General features: G+C 40.0%; 2 protein-coding genes across 3 annotated transcripts in view; one reads left to right on the forward strand and one right to left on the reverse strand.

The window, feature by feature from the left end:
• Positions 1–11,621, reverse strand: part of PHKB (phosphorylase kinase regulatory subunit beta) — a 227,914-nt gene extending 216,293 nt beyond the window's left edge. The window contains exons 1-2 of one of the 2 annotated variants that reach the window (XM_070388472.1): positions 11,398–11,526; positions 9,136–9,245 (exon numbers count right to left, since the gene is read on the reverse strand). In XM_070388472.1, the coding sequence (XP_070244573.1) occupies positions 9,136–9,187 (52 nt within the window). In that variant the 5' untranslated portion in view covers positions 9,188–9,245; positions 11,398–11,526. Of the gene's footprint in view, positions 1–9,135; positions 9,246–11,397 lie in introns of both variants that reach the window. The other variant, XM_070388471.1, reaches the window with a different exon arrangement.
• A 9-nt stretch (positions 11,622–11,630) lies between these two features.
• Positions 11,631–17,421, forward strand: part of ITFG1 (integrin alpha FG-GAP repeat containing 1) — a 308,679-nt gene continuing 302,888 nt past the window's right edge. Inside the window, exons 1-2 of the mRNA XM_070388473.1 lie at positions 11,631–11,980; positions 13,987–14,059. Coding sequence (XP_070244574.1) covers positions 11,773–11,980; positions 13,987–14,059 — 281 coding nt within the window. The 5' untranslated portion in view covers positions 11,631–11,772. The remainder of the gene's footprint in view (positions 11,981–13,986; positions 14,060–17,421) is intronic.

The following is a 17,421-nucleotide window of genomic DNA, read 5'->3' on the forward strand; positions in this document are numbered from 1 at the left end:
CTCATATATTGTTTTTGCTTAAAGAGAGAGAATATATAGTAAGGCCACCTACATTAAGATAGCATGGTCTACAGTCAAATCATATACATACAAACACCACACACACCCCTGCACACAGGCTGCTTGATACCTGAGCCAAATTTCCATCCTTGAAATAAATATAACAGTAAATGCTTCTATCAAAATGTTTAAAATCAAACATCACAGTAAGTTTATCAGTGCAGTTCACTGACCTTAATTTTTAACCTGATTTGCACAACTGTCATTTGTTTACACAGATAAAAATTCATGACAGAAACATATTCAGAATACATGAAAAAAAGAACATATGAAACTGAAATCAGCGTAAACTAGAAGCTGTTAAAAAGCTTAGAGATAAATTATTAAAATTAATAATCAAAAAGAATAATCTGCCCTATATGTTACTGAACAACATAAGTCCGTGTGCCTGACACACAGTAAGGCCAAATAATACTAAAACACTGGAGTCCGGAAGAGAGAAAGGTTTATTACTGGGTCATGCAAAGAGATGGGTGGCTCATGCCCTAAGAATCTCAAACTTACTGAAAGCTTTCATCAAAGAGCCCTTTAAAAATCAAAAGGTGAGAAGGGCATGGTTAGTTGTTTTGCAAACTTCTTGGTGTCATATTTGTTCTTGAAGTTAGGTCACTGTCAGGTAACAATGTTTCTGTAAACCTCTACCAAAGAATGTTACTCTCTGTCCTAACAAGAAAGGGCCAAGTCTCAAGGCACAGCTTTCACCTTCCAAGGTCCTAGTAGTGGTTAAGAGGAGGCGGAGCTCAGCTGGGAGCTCCCTCAGGGCCAGATACCCAGACTCTGCCCAGCAGTCATCTCTGAGGGAGCCAGGTGCCCAACATAACTGGCCCTAGGCTCCTCAGGCCACCTGTATACTGGGGACCAGGTCCCACAGACTGTGACCCAGCCAGACTGCCACTGCTATTAGGCAGCAGAGATAGGGATAGGGGAGAGGTTTACCACTGTCTCAAGGCCTGGGCCAAGACCAGTGGATGGCCTAGGTGAGGGCTCTGAAGCCCTACAGAACACAGCCCTAAGCTTGTTCTCTGGGCCCCCAAGCTCACCCACTGGCCCAAGTCTGGGTGAGCTGGAGAGCTTCCCAGAGAAGGTCAGGATCCTCCTCTTACCTCACTCTCCACCTCACAACCACCACTCCATTGTTGTCTAACTCCCCTCACTAACTCATTCCTGAACAGTTGGAGGCTTGTAGGTGGGGCCCACAGCTGTGCTGTCCAATAGCTGAGCAGTACCACTAACAGTCGCTCACTGACAGTGGCTGCTAGTGGGCAGGACGCACTGAGGCAACAACCAATGGCTGAGCAGGACCCACTGCCTGGTGACAGGGTGCAGAGTAATGAGGCACAGCAATGGCTGCTGTACTAAGGGCTGAGCTCACTGTGCTCTGTTACATACAGACTAAAAACTCCACAGAAAAAACAGTCCACTGACTGAAGCAGCCAAAGTCATCTTTTCAGCATACTAGTGATTTATAACTATAATCAACCATCAGGTATCTATGATCAAAATTCAAAAGTTAATGTAACCACATTGAAAAAAATATAATTTAAATATATAAAAATTTCTTCAGTGGCTCAACTGCTGGAAGAGGATAGAAATGCAATTATGAATACAAGTCAAACACCTGAGAAGAGTATGTTTTCAAAACATACAAGAAAGAGAAAGAACACATATATGAAGGACTATCCAAAGCTCAACTGCCCAGCCCAACTGCCAACTCTGGGCTTGTTCTTGCCAGTCTACATTCACAGCTTTAACCACAGACTAAATCTATCACACCAATAATAACATGACAGTTCATCCTAAGACCAGGGCTTAAATATTTGAAAAAATTCAAGTCCTATAAGACTTGAATCTTAAATGGTTGAAAAGGAAGGCCATGGAAATGGTATGAGGTTATTGATAATGAAGTGCAACAATTAAAACAATAAGCTTTAAAAACTTTTATAACAAAAACTAATTGATGTATATTTTCAAAGACAAAACTAATTATGTAAAGTTTGAAAGACGACAACACATATATCAGAACCCATAAAAATAGCCAAATTCAATTATATACATAAAAAGATTCTCACTGATTCTGGAAGTCCCTATATCATATCTGTTCATCAATAAAAAGCAACGTCCTCAAGAAATTTGTGAAATATGAACTGAAAGAGAATCAAGAAATTAAAAATAAACTAGTTGTTTTCAAACGACTAAGATAAAGTCTCATCATTGTTGGTAAAAAGAAACAAATAAAAGCTATAGAAAAAAAAACTAAAACAAAAACCACCAACGTTTTCACCTTTTTAAAACAACTGCGAATCAAGGCAGCCAAGGCCAATTGTGACAAAAATAAGAACAAGTGCAAATTTATTAAAAACATATCACAGAAAATTACAATTAACAATCAAAAAAGTGTTTATTGAATTTTCAAGACTAAGTATATAACATGTGAGTTACAGTTTTCTTTTATGTGTTTCTAGTCTAGGATTACTTTCAAATCTCTTTGGGTCTATCTTCAAGACTCAAAAAAAAAAAAAAGACATATCTTAATGATATCTTAATTTCGTAAGTTTTACCAGTAAAAACAAAGAAATATTTACATCTCCTACAAACCCAATATCTTCTAACAGGTGAATCAAATGTTTATATCTCTTTCAGCCTAAACCGAGAAAGATATGGCAGCTCTTAGTGTGGTCTTCAGAAACAGAATGGTTAACCTCCACTTTAAAATATGTACAAATAATGTAAAAATAAGATGTAAATCTATTTGCTAGACATAGACACAGAAAATTTTCCTGTATTAAATTTGGCCACATTCTAAAAGTTACTCTGCTGAGTCAAAGATACATACAAAAATGGTAGATGATCAAGGTGGCCACAGTTTCTGAATCTAGACTGAATCTGTTCTGATGACAGTCAGTATTTGTGCTTTCACTGTCATTTATTATCAAAGGACTGAGTGTCCCATATGCCTAACATTGCTACTCTTAATTGCTAAATGTAGAGATAGGAACAGAGAGCATATGACTTCCACCATGAGGCTGCTCCCTGCCTTCTTACCACTTTCCAACTTATTTGCATAATAGCCAGAAGATCTTCATAAAATATTACTCAAGTCTTATCACTCTGTTATTTCAAATTTTCCATAGTTTTCCCTTCCAATTACAGGAAAATTCAGGTATTTTCAAGCCTCCCAGCACCCTCCCCCTCACAGTCATCCTCTCTTTCCCATTATTGTCATTCATAATGTTTTGTCCTTTAAGGGTATTGTTCTCAAATATCCAGCTCTATCTACCCCCAAGATCCTATACTAGGACACTCTTTACCCCAACTTCTCATTTGACTCCTATATCCTCCAGCTGAAATGTCACTTTCAGAGATGCCTTCTCTGAAGCCCCATGCTAATCCTGCAGAAAACACAGAGCTGACAAGTGGTGCTTGTCATCCAGTCGGAGGAATAACAGGATCAGTTCTTTATTTTAGAAAAATAAAAGCTTGTAGAACAGACTAAGTAGAGAGGTGGTACAATGGGAGGTGATGGCTATACGTAGCAAAGTTAAGTAGGAAACAACTACTTGTTAGAGACTATAGGCATGCAAAAGCACTGAAGCCACCTTTAACTTTGCAAAAAGTTCCATCAGGTTATAAGCTCCTCTTTAAGACCTTTATCATTTACCAGTATCTCTAAGACTAGAATTAAGACTGTCCTTTGGTATCCACCAGTGATTGGATCCAGGACCACATCACCCCTGCCAATGACACCAAAAACCGTGGCTGCTCAAGCCCCTTAAATAAAACAGCATGGCTGTGTCGGCCTTCTGCTTTCTCAGACTGTAGAGCCAACAGAGGGCCAACTCTATTACACAATTTCCACAACATCAGAGAGGTCCACTAAACATTAGTTAATTTGACATGAGTGAGTGAGAGAAGAGCAGTGAACATTTCCAAGATGCAAGCAATAATCATTCTACCACCCTAATGGCAGGAAGCAAGAAGGAACTAAAGAGGCTCTTGATGAAGGCGAAAAAGCTGGCTTAAAACTCAACATTCAAAGATCATGGCATCTGGTCCCACCACTTCATGGCAAATAGATGGGGAAAATATGGAAACTGACAGAATTTATTTTCTTGGCCTCCAAAATCACTGCAGACAATGACCGCAGCTATGGTATTAAAAGATGCCTGCCTTGGAAGAAAAGCTATGACCTAGAGAGCATATTCAAAAGCAGAGACATCACTTTGCCAACAAAGGTCCATATAGTCAAAGCTATGGTTTTTCCAGGAGTAATGTATGGATGTGAAAATTGGACCATAAAGAAGGCTGAGCACTGAAGAATTGATGCTTTCAAAATGTGGTGCTGAAGTAGACTCTTGAGAGTCCCTTGGAAAGCAAGGAGACCAAACCAGTCAATTCTAAAGGAAATCAACCCTGAATATTCCATTAGAAGGACTGATGCTGAAGCTGTAGTTCCAAAGAGCCAACTCATTGGAAAAGACCCTGATCCTGGGAAGGACTGAAGGCAGGAGGAGAAGGGCGCAACAGAGGATGAAATGGTTGGATGGCACCATCGACTCAATGGACATGACTTTGAACAAATGCCAGGAGATTGTGAAGGACAGGGAAGCCTGGCGTGCTGCAGTCCATAGGGTCGCAGCGGACACCACTGAACAACTGAACAACAAATGACAGAGAAAGAGAATGAGCTTTAAGGTCAATAAGATTGATGCCAAGATAGTTAAATAATATCATATGGCTTCCATTTCCTAAATCTTATAAGATGTCAGGGCAGGACATAGTAAGAAGAGATCAGAGATCAGGCAGGAAACAATTTACAAGTGCTTCTCAAAATTCAATCCTACATGAAGGGAACCCATAACATACCCAATATAAACCAAATATCTCTTCTAATTGTATATAATGATGGCGCTCCTTGCTGTCTGATAAGAGTTTCTATGGAAACGCTCAGAAACAATTTCTTTAGAGCTGCAATGATTACTGACAAAAATGAACAGACTTAGATTAAAACAAGTGGTAGATTCTGTTTTAATCTGATTCCATCCAATTGTATTTTATCATGACTAGCCTTCTTAATCAAGTAACTTCCATGAGTTTATGTCAAAATAAGGGAAAATGATAAGCAACCATGTTTGCTTTTGTAAAATCAGTCTTAAATACCAAACCAGCAGTATTGTTAAACACACATTTTTAGGAAAGATAAAAAATAGAATTTATTGGGCAGCTACTAAATATCAAGTGTTTTTTTAATTAATTTATTTTAATTGGAAGCTAATTACTTTACTTAGCTTAAAGCTCGACATTCAGAAAACTAAGATCATGGCATCTGGTCCCATCACTTCATGCCAAATAGATGGGGAAACGGTGGAAACAGTGGCTGACTTTATTTTTCTGGGCTCCAAAATCACTGCAGATGGTGACTGCAGCCATGAAATTAAAAGACGCTTACTCCTTGGAAGGAAAGTTATGACCAACCTAGACAGCATATTAAAAAGCAGAGACATTACTTTGCCAACAAAGGTCCGTCTAGTCAAGGTTATGGTTTTTTCAGTGGTCGTGTATGGATGTGAGAGTTGGACTATAAAGAAGGCTGAGTGCTTAAGAAATGATGCTTTTGAACTGTGGTGTTGGAGAAGACTCTGGGGAGTCCCTTGGACTGCAAAGAGATCCAACCAGTCCATCCTAAAGGAGATCAGTCGTGGGTGTTCACTGGAGGGACTGATGTTGAAGCTGAAACTCCAATACTTTGGCCACCTCATATGAAGAGCTGACTCACTGGAAAAGACCCTGATGCTGGGAAAGATTGAGGGCAGGAGGAGGGGATGACAGAGGATGAGATGGTTGGATGCCATCATCAACTCGATGGACATGGATTTGGGTGGACTCTGGGAGTTGGTGATGGACAGGAAGGCCTGGTGTGCTGCGGTTCATGGGGTCGCAAAGAGTCAGACACGACTGAGCAACTGAACTGAACTGAAGTGAATTACTTTACAATATTGTGATGCTTTTTGCCATTCATCAAAATGAATCAGCCACGGGTGTACATGTTTCCACCCAATCTTGAACCCTCTTCTCTCCCCACCCTAACCCTCTGGGTTGTCCCAGAGCACCAGCTATGAGTGCCCTGCTTCATGCACTTAATCCTCACAATAATCCCTTCAGGTAAGTTTTATGACCCTTATATTTACAGAGAAGGAAACCAAGTCTCAAAGATGTAAAGTAAGTTGCTCAAGATCAAACAAATAGTAAACAGAGCCAGGATTAGATTCAGGAATAGTTGAACACAAAATGTGTATGCTTTCCTTAGGCTCTTAGAAGGTGCCACAACACGTAACAGTTCAGGAACCTAAGGCCAAACAAAAACAAAAAAACAAAACAACAACAAAAAGAAACCCTCATTAAGTAGTTGACTATTATATTAGGCTGAAAATAAGCCTGCTATATAAGTGACCAAAAAGAAGAGAGTGTCAGACACACAAAATTAAAAATTGAGTTCTGCCCAGAATATACAATAAAATTTGACCAGGTATTGATATGCCCTTCAAAATGAAATGAAATTAATCAAAGAGCCCAGAAAGAAGTAAGTAATGAAAAAAACTCAAGTCACATGCTGATAAACTCCTTTAGATGCTGATAAACATACAGAGCCAAGATAGAGATAAACCAATGATTCATTGTAGGGTATGATTTTTTAAATTATCATCTAAGAATAAAACTAAAAATGCTGAGACATTTCTTACCTCATCACAAAATGCCATAACAATTACTACAAATACCTGAACTGTAATGTCAATTACAGTGATTGCTCTAGCCGACCAACTCTGCTAACCTAATATAGAACTGCAGTAGTCAAATGAGAAACGGAAGCAGTCTAAGTTACTGGATGCTACACTCTTTACCTAGTAATTAATTAATTCACTTTGGTTGTGGAATTTGCCTATAAATTCATTGACCTGTATGCTTTGCCCAGAGGTTCTTTAAAGAAAAACCTGGACATCGAGATCCAGTTTTGGATTTTAGCAGTCAAAATAAAGAAAGCATCTTCAAGCACAGCACATACTGACACATTAGCAGTCACAGCACAACTCAAGCACGCACACACAGAAATGAAGGACACATTAAATTCAATAAAGAGTAGAAATAAAAAGAAACATAGCAGAAACAAATCCAGCAGGAATAAAGAGGGTTGGAATGCATAAAATAATCTAGGTATATTTGAAACTAATTTTCCAAAATGAAGATACTAGCTTTCACTTTTGGCAACAATGAATAGTTTCTAGCCAAAGGTACTAAGGAAAAGCTCAGCTATAAACCCAAGACATGCTTTAAAATGATTGTTAAATGAAATCACACCATTAAACACTCTCCCACAATGATAACGTCCAATGAACTACAATAGCAAAAAAACAAATCATTTCCAACATATATGCAGTATTTCCAAATTAGTAAATAAACTATGCAAACCACTCTATTTAACAGACAAAAGTTTTTAAGTTTTGGTTAGAGAAACCCCAAGTGCCACTATTGAAAGTAATTTTTATGGAATCCATCTTCTAAAATGGTTTATAATGATTAAGTTTGGTATTTTTCTATTTTGTTTCTTGGTGCATTCTATTTCAATTTAATAATATGGTACTAGAAAAACTTCTTGTATATGGCTTTAAACACTGTGTAAGTTGCATAGTTCTTAGGTTTTGAAATTTTCAGGTATACTGATACATAAAAGTATACCTTTAGCGTTCTATTTCCCCATAACTATTGAATGACTCTGCCAGTGCTGAAAATCCACCAGCTCTTATTAGGAAAGCCAAGATGAAAAACAGAGCCTGGTGCTTAAAAGAAGGTGCAGTTCAAAGATAGATGTCCTGATGTTCTCCTAGTTCAAAGATCAAATCAGAAATCAATTGGTAATGTTACATATACTATTTTGTCATTTAGCAGATGACAACATGGATCATTTTCCTTCCTTAAAGTATAAGCTTTGTTTTCTTCTATTTGTGATTCTTCTCTATTTTCTATCTGTTCTTCAAGAATTTTCCCCTTCATCTTGCCAAAACAGGATTTGAAATACAAATCTAAATAAGTGTGTGTAGGGGGGATGGGGGGGAGAGGAGGGAGGAACCACTTCTAAATGGTTATAGTGAAGTCAAAAACAATTTTTCACTGCTAACTGGCTCATCTCACATCTACCTACCTGTTCATAAGTCCTGAGGCTTGAATATTCTGCTTAAGGCACACTAAAGACAAAGCTGTCTCTAGCCAATGGGCTTTACCCAGTGTTCAAGCACAGAACAGGTTTCAAATGGCCCAAGGTGATTCAGTCTTCATTTCAGCTCCATGGCCGCTTAACAAAGTTCTATTTAGGATACATTCAAAGGCCTGGGTTCCTAATGGGAATCCATATGTAGTATTTTCTGACTGCGTAGACCTCTTCCAGATTTTTTTTCAAAACCCAGAACATTCACCTGGGAAACAATTCCCCAGCTTTAATCCAACTTGAAAATGGTCTCTAAGAGCCTGTGCACCAACACCCCCTCCAAGCTAAGGAAGCCATGGGATAGAAGGCAAACCATGGGATAGAAGACAAACCACAAGGCCTTAAAAGGTAATAGTTTCAGGACCTGGGACAACTGCTTCAATTCTGTGGGCTTCTCTTTCCTATGAAAATGCATATAAAAATACCTACTTCACAGGGAGTTAATGAAGAGAAAATAATTGGAACGTTGATCAAAAATTTCTAATTTATAAAATTTATTTTGTTATGCAAGAAGACAAAAATTACTGAAGAAGCATTTTATCTACACAGGTGACAATTAAGGCTCCCAGATACTGAGGAATGGCCCCTGATCAAACAGTGTTAAGGCAGGGGCTCCACTCTGCACTTCCCAGGCCTCTTACAGCACAGACCACATTCAACACACAGTGCAAACTTGAGCTCAACAATAACAGAAATGGTGCTCAGGCTTGGGCCCTCCAAAGAGAAAATAAAACCAAAATGATATCATATGGTGAGAGCAACCTTCAGAGACAAATATATTTAAAATTACTGAGTGACCCTTTCGGGGTCTACACACTTACCAGACCTTAAGAAAGCTGGTGAAGGGACGACTGGATCAGGTGAGCTGGCCATTTCAAATTGTTGACTCTAATCATAAGCGTCGCAGGCTAAACTATAGCAATTTTCAAAACTGTTTAGTGAAGGTTAGAAGCAATCAGCGTTAGATTAATTGAAAGCAGTGTGAGCAGTTATTAACATGATGCAGTGTGCAACAAAGGCAATAATTGAGGTTCATTATAATTTTATTTTCTCCTTTATGACTAGAAAATTTGATTTTCTTTGCTTTGATAAATTACATTTGCTTATATGGATGAGGCAGGAAATATATAATGGCCACTTATTAAACATTACATAAGAGCAGCATCCTCTCTTGAGCAGTGAAGTGATTATGCTACTATGTAACAACGGCTCAGAACTTTGCAGTGGTGTATATATCTGAGTCAGGTTAGTCCAAGCTTCAAACAAAACTCAGTTTATATGCTCCTCTAAAAGTAACAAACAGAATCTGGAGAACTCAATGATTCACTTAAGAAACTTTACAGTCTACACAGTTATAGAAGACTCTGAAACCTCAACTAATTTGGAGGGATCTCCAATGGTATCTTTTACTGCTATGATGTAAACATATAGGAACATCCAACATTTATACAATGTATTCAGCTACTTTGTACATGAAAGTGGATTTAAGTGACCACATTCAATAATAGTTAAATTTGAATTTTTTTTTTCTCAGTAAAGACAGAGAAGTTGGTTTTCAAAGCTGACTGTTAAGACATGCAGTTCAGAGGAAATTAAAACTGGAGAAGAAAATAAACCCTATACGTGTATTAGAGGAAAAGAGAAACGCTGCAAAAATATACGTTGAAGGTAGGGCTCAGTTTCCTGTAAAAAAACTTCAGTTACTCTCTTTGATGGGATATTATCAACCCAATAAAACTTTTTATAGCCCAGACAGACTCATTGCTAGTGGTCAACTAAATAATTCAATACGACACAAAAAATTTGAGATAAGTTATTAGTTTTAAACTTATTAGTTTTTGAAAAATTCTCTCATACTTCAGTGGTAGTTTTGCTATAACCCTAAGTAAATATGTGCAGAACTATTTTTAAGGTTTAAAACAATGAAATAAGCAAGAAACACTGAATTTCTCCTGTATGATTTATTAGACACTTCAAAAAAAAAAAAAAAAAAAAAACAAGCTAAGCACTCTGTTGTTTGCACAACAGACAACTAAGAACTTCATAAATGGGAAAAGCCAAAACATAATGGGGGTGGTATTAGCTGTAAAAAATAACAACAAACTTCTGAATACCAATGCAAATGCAGAGTTAGCTTTCCTAGAGCTGTGTTTTACAGATATTAGATTATCAACTTTGACCTTAGCTAACTAATTTATATAGTAACAACAATAACTAACAACTAGTAACAACAATCCTTCAAAGGGAAGATTCTTAGTTGAAGATTTGGTCATTCCACCATCTTTCCTGTATACAGGGGCACTTCTTAGCTCGAGATTACATCCAGCCAGCCAGGAATAAGAAGTTTCAATCCTGGCTCTCAGATGAGTTACCAGCCACAAGTGCTAACTTCAAAGTCGTGACTTTGCAATTTGAACAAGTCAGTTCAGGACACTCGAACTGTTATAACTGCCTGCGCAGCGTCTTCTGATCTAGGTGGCATCGGGTTTGGGAGCCACAACTGAGAACTAGGTGTTCTGGGGCCACTTGCCCAAGGGAAGGGGCCCACTTCCTTCTGAGCCTTAACTATGCTCAGCGTGACATCCTTCATTGCCTGAGGCCCCGTCCCCCTCAATTTCTGCCACGAAGGTACCTGGCTAGAGCTCAGAGCTTGTGATGTAAAAAGGAGATACAATATAGGGCAACAAGCAACCGCCGGTTTTCTAGGACCAGACCCTAGTCATAAGAATGAAACGCTCTGACTTTCTTCTGGGAGGATTACAGGCACGAACAGCAGGCTGTCGAATGTGGTCGCCGTCTGATTTCTAAGTAAGAAGACTCCAGACTAAGTCGGCACCACCACCTATTTTTCGAGGGGGAGCACACGCGAAATATAGCTGGGGAAGCAAAACGGAGTAAAGGTGGGGCCACCACCTAATGGGGGAAGACATCAAGAGGAAGTCAGGGACCACCGTCTGCTTTCTAAGGAGAAACTCGCGGGCACAGGTTCATTTCTAGGACCCCTATCTGCCTCCCGCCCAAAGCGCTAGAGGGGGAGCACCCCTGTGGTAAGAGGGAAGGGGTGGCGTCCCAGCCAGCCAAACCTGAGCGCTTGATCCGGGCTCTTCGCTCCAAGACCTTCCAGCTCACTTCGGCCATGAGCCCCGCCATCGCGCTCGGGCCGCCGCCTTGGCCACCACCCCCGGGGCCGCCTGTCAGCTCCGCCCGGCCGGCCCCGCCCCCCCGCGCGACACTGTCGGGAGGCGCACCGGCCGGAAGTGAGCTGAGGGCCCGCTTCAACCTAGCTCCGCGGCCTCCCAAGCGTCAGAGGGGCAGCCCTAGGGCAGAGTAAGAGGAGAACCGGCCGCGGTCGTACGGGCGTCGGAGCTGCGCTCTTTCTCTCTCTGCCGGCGGCACGGTGCTTTCCGGCTGCCGTTAAGCGCGGCAGTGGGCCGGCGGGCTGGGGCGGAGGGGCTGCCATGGCGGCGGCGAGCCGGCTGCCGGACTCTTGGGTGCTTCTGGCGCTGCTGCTTGGGAGGCTCGCGCTGCTGGGAGTCGGGCCGGTCCCGGCGCGGGCGCTGCACAACGTCACGGCCGAGCTCTTTGGGGCCGAGGCCTGGGGCACCCTGGCAGCCTTCGGAGACCTCAACTCTGACAAGCAGACGGACCTCTTCGTGCTGCGGGAAAGTCAGTGCTTGCCTGGCCCCTCTCTGTCCGCGTGCCCCTCCCGATGTTCCCCACGCCCCTTGCCTGGGGGGCCGGTTCTCCTGCTTTTCCCGGCCCTTCTGTGGCAGCCCTATCTTTCTCCCTTTATCTCCAATTTCCTTGACAACCGCCCCCCCCCCACCTTTTTTTTTAAACTGTCTTTTCCAAACCCGGATCTTGGCTTCACCACTCCAGTTTGACCGCACTAGAAACACCCCAATTTTTTTGTTTTGTTTTCTAGAGAAGACCGCGGCCTTCACTCAGGCACCCCGCCCCCTTCATAGAATCACCTGCCTTCCTGAGTCCTTCCTGATCCCCAGGAGTCTTTCTAGCTTTCTGTACGTTCCTTCTCAAGGCCCCTTCATTCCTATCTGCCTTACTTCCTCCAGTCTCCCTTCCTCTTTGATGAACTGGAAAAGGTGCAACTTGATAATTTCCTCTGGTAAAGAACTTCTCCCTACCTCCTAATTAATCTGATTCACCCTTCACTCCCTTTGTCTGGGTCCCAGCTTTCTTTGAAACTACTTTTCCTTCCCAAGAACTAAACACTCCACAATTAACTCACGTATTTTGCAGGCACCACTAATAAATAAACCCAGTGTCTCTTTAGAAGAGGATTCTCAAACTGCAGCTTTTTCTCCATTCTGAGCTGCCTAGTCTTGTGTGCGGAAGACCTCCTTGCTTTGGCCACCACCCTCCTCTTCCAAATCTCTGCTTTATTTTCCAGCTTAAGGTTCTTGGGAGTTCTTCGCTTTAACCATCACTAAACTATTTTTTGGTAAATCTTGATGCTGACAGTGGGCAGTAGAGGGTCTCAGAATTCTTGAGTACCCAGAAAACAGGTTCTATTTAAGGTCAAGGCTGTGAAAGAAGGAAGTGAAGCACTTATACAAAGCTTGACAGGATCTTGGCCCAGATCTCTTGGAGTCCTTTCTGGGATCCCAGAGCTTCTGGTGGACCTTGGACTTTGGGTATTTCCCCTATTTTTATATGACTCCATTTACTGCAGGAGGGGGGCAGACTGCCTAACCCATAGCTACTCCATCCCAAGTGGAGAGAGACTCTCTCTTTAACTTTAAAGATGACATGTGTTTGGCTAAACAGTTTGAAAAGTGTGTTCCAATGAGTGCTCACTGAACGCCAGAAATGCTTGGCTGGGGGGTGAGGGGTGGATCTATAGGAGCCAGAAGGGACTGGTCTTGGAGGATTCAGGTTTTTTTCTGCTTAAATATGAAATCACACCCTTGTTACTAGTCAAATGCCTACAGTAAGAAGTTACTGTGTTCTTGGTGTGACGCATCTGTGCAGTGAACTAAACAGCCTTATAAGAGGTCGAGTTGTTATGTTTGGGTAGGGTATGACTTAACACAGGCATATTCTTTATATGCTTCCTAATTTAAGTCAGTTGATCTGACTCCTAGGAGGAGGGAGGACCAAGTTTATTTTCCATGTTCATCTTTCTAGTTTCTCTGCTGCTTTGAATATTGAATTTGTTGTATAAGGAATCACCATTCCGTTAGTGTGATAGGACCATCCTTGGTAGGGCAGACAAACTGGAGTAAAATAAAAGTTTTCTTGTTGAAAACAAGGCCCAGAAAGCTTCTTGTGACCACTGATTGGATGTCTTAATGGGAAGCATTTTTCTTTTTTTTTTAATTCATTTATTTTAATTAGAGGCTAATTACTTTACAATATTGTATTGGTTTTGCCATACATCAACACGAATCCGCCACGGGTGTACACGTGTTCCCAATCCTGAACCCGCCTCCCACCTCCCTCCCCATACCATCCCTCTGAGTCATCCCAGTGCACCAGCCCCAAGCATCCTGTATCCTGCATGGAACCTGGACTGGCGATTCGTTTCTTAAACGATATTATACATGTTTCAGTGCCATTCTCCCAAATCATCACCCCCTCCCTCTTCCACAGAGTCCAAAAGACTGTTCTATACATCTGTGTCTCTAATGTTACATATTTGCCTCTTTTAGGAAATGACTTAATCGTCTTTTTGGCAGACCAGAATGCACCCTATTTTAAACCCAAAGTAAATGTATCATTGAAGTAAGTACAGATGTGTGTGTTTCTGTAAAATTGTCATTGTTGTAATAACATGCAGTAACCAATTGCATTGTTTTTGAAATCAATTTTACTCTAATACAATGTCATGATAGAAAACCACTAGTTATGAGGTATGAAGCAAGTAACTTGTTAGGAAAATTAGTTAACATACAAAAATTTAAAGTTAAAATATAAATAATTTTGAGTGGATCCAGGTCTGTTCCTACATAAGCACCTTTCAGACCCTTGTGATCTGATATGCTTTCTTAAATGTCTTAGGGATTGTCCCTCATCCTGAGTGTGCCTGTGGGAACAGCCTGCTCACAGGCTCTTCAGGTCAACTTTGCGATCTGAAAGAGTTTGCTATGGGGTCAGTGACTTCTGTTTTAATTTTTTCCTTTATTGACTGGTAGGTGGTGACTGCTAGGGGACTAACTGGTTACTTTTGAGGAAATTCCAATCAAACTGAATTTTTTAAGTTTTCAAATAATAGCCCTGTTTTATATATATACACATATATGACTGGCTTTGCATGAAACACAGTGACTCATTCAAAGTGAGCCAACAGTTTTGAAATTACAAGAAGCAAGGATTGAATCGCTGTCTGGAAGGAGATGAGTCAGTGCAGGCTAAAATGGCAGCTTCTAGAAAGTTATGGAACTTGAGCTTGACCTTAAAATAGGTAAAATTTAGCTGAGGGCTTTCAGTTTTCAGGATACAACATTAACAAGAGATGGCAGTAAAAAACAGTATGTTGTGAAGAAAAGATGAAAAGATTTGCCTGACAGAAGTAGAGGGTACACTTTGGAGAGAGATGGACTAGAAAGATGAGATCAAGTCAGACTAAACCATCATAAATATCAGAATTGACCTCAATCCCATGAAAAATGGAAAATCATTACAGGTTCTTGTCTGAAGGAAAGATGATGAAAACGGTATTTTAAGTTGTCTGATTTACTTGTAAGTCATGTGCAGGATGAATTGGTATGTAGAAAGATCAGATATTACTTCAGAAACTGTTCCAAAAATTTAAGAAGTTCCCATATGGCCTAATGAGTCCTGAAATTCTTTAATATTTAACTTAAATTCAAACATGGAAGATTAGAAGTTAAGGCAGTTTATGGGCTGTTAAAGACTTGGGTTCCACAGAGTGGTTTTTTTTTGGTTTTTTTTAATCCCAATTAATTTCTCTTTTTTTTCGATTAATGCCATTTTATATACTTACAAATTTAGAAATTCTTGTATTTATTTAGTATACTTTTCAAAAAATAACTGTCTTTCACTGATTTTTCCCCTACTCCTCTGTTCCTCTCTCAAATACAACCACATTTAAAACTTTGAGCTGTTTTGGTGTTTATTTCCATGTTTCGGGGCTTTCCTAGTGGCTCAGAAAGTAAAGAATTTGCATTGTTGCACTCCTTCCCAATCTGAACTCTCATGCCCTACGCCTTCTTCAAAGTCACTGTTTGGAGATTTTTCCCTTTGTTATTCTTTGTTTGATCCCTATTTCTTAGATCGTGTACCATTTTGTTCTTTGCTTCTTCATTTACTTCACTGGAGTGTATCCTTCTAGAAGTTTGAAAATGGGTATGTCCTTCCATTTCCAAAACCTTTTTCTATTCACTCTTCAATTGACCTATAAATCCATTGCTGTTCTTTTTCCTAATCATTCAAATATAGCTTGTTTTATTTTTAATTTTAGAAGCTATTAGGGTGTCTTCTTTATCCCTTTTTTCTGAAATTTCATAGTATGTATTGGTATAGACTGTTTTTCTTTTATTATTCTGGGCAGTAGGTGGGCCCCTTCAAGTGTGTTATACCTGGGAGATTTTTGAAATGTTCTTATTTCTCTGATTATGTTTTTGTTTTCTCTTTAAGAAATCCTTTCTAGTTGGTTACTGGATTGCTTAACTCCATCCTTTATTTCTTTATTTCATTTGTGTCTGTCATTTTGTGGGTTTCCTCCCACCCAGGAATTCTTAATTTTATCTTGGGCCTTTTATTGGATATTTTTATGTTAGCTGTCACTTGAAGTGCAAGAAGGTTTATTCAGGGGGGAAACACAATCCATAGGCAGACTGTGGGCTGCCTCGGATCCAGGAAAGGCCGTCTGTTATACTTCTTAATCTCCAAGAAGTTTTCTTTGCTCTCTTATTATTCTTTTGTCTTAGCATGCTGTTCTTTTTTTTTTTTTTTTTAATGGATATATTTTCTTCTCATGTCCTTAAGTATAGTTTTGAAGCTTTGTTTTGTTCACTATTATCTGTTTGTTTTTTTCAGATTCTTTATTGCTGTTTGTTTGGCTGTCTTTAATATTCAGTTTTCTTTAAAAGGCAGGTAGCTCTTTATTGAACTTTATTAAGAATAAAGTACTAAAGAACTCATTGGAAACTCTGCATGGTGGGATTTGTCTCTTGCCCTGTGGATATGTTCCTGACTGACGGGCATCCTAGGGATTTGGCAGAGCAGGGATCAAAGGTCCATCTATTCCTTTTGTTGACTTTCCATTAACTCCCTGTTTTTAGCCTTAGACCAATATCTTACCATCTCCTGCAACTTAAATCTCTGACATCTGAAACTTTCCAGAAATAAACTAGTTGATGCCTTGTTGAGAAAGAGGGAAAAGGAACCATCACAGACCTTCAGTTAAATCTCTTTTCAGCCTTATGCTTTATTTTTGTCATCTGGTATTTCTGATGACTCTACATTCTAAGCTTTTCAAAGGTTCTTCAAGGCGAAAAGCTTCTTGAGCCTTTTCTCTAAGCACTTCAAGCTAAAGTGTATGTAAGCTATACAGTTGACCATTGAATGATATGGGTCTGAAACACACAGATCCACTTATACATATATTTTTTCCACTAAATCTGTACTGCAATACTATGCTGTCCACAGTTGGTTGAATCTGTGAGCACGGAACCGAGGGTGTGGAGGACCAATTGCAAAGTTATCTGTGGATTTTCAACTGCAGCTGGCCAGTGTCCTTAACCCCACGTATTCTTCAAGGGTCAGCTCTTGTTTCCTTGCGCCCTGTTAAGTCAATTAGCATCTCTCCATCTGCTGTGTCCTTTCATGATCTCTTTGTCTTTGAGGGTTATACTTAAAAAAAAACAAATTTCATTCTGTATCATTTTAGTGGGTTCTTTGAAAAAAGAGATCAGTGTATATCACAATCTGTTATTTTTTAAAGTTCAAATTCCTATTTTTAGAGCCATAAGTCAATTTTAGGAATAAAACTGGTTAGGATAAGTTCCCATCTAGTCCTTTGTAATGTATTCCTGTCTATTTCAGGGTAGCTTTTGACTGTAAATCATGGATTTATTTGAACAAGTGTTCCTGTCAAGTATGTGCAGCGTATGCATGACTGC

The sequence above is a fragment of the Bos mutus genome, chromosome 18, assembly GCF_027580195.1.
Source record: "Bos mutus isolate GX-2022 chromosome 18, NWIPB_WYAK_1.1, whole genome shotgun sequence".
In the NCBI taxonomy this organism is placed as follows: Eukaryota; Metazoa; Chordata; class Mammalia; order Artiodactyla; family Bovidae; genus Bos; species Bos mutus.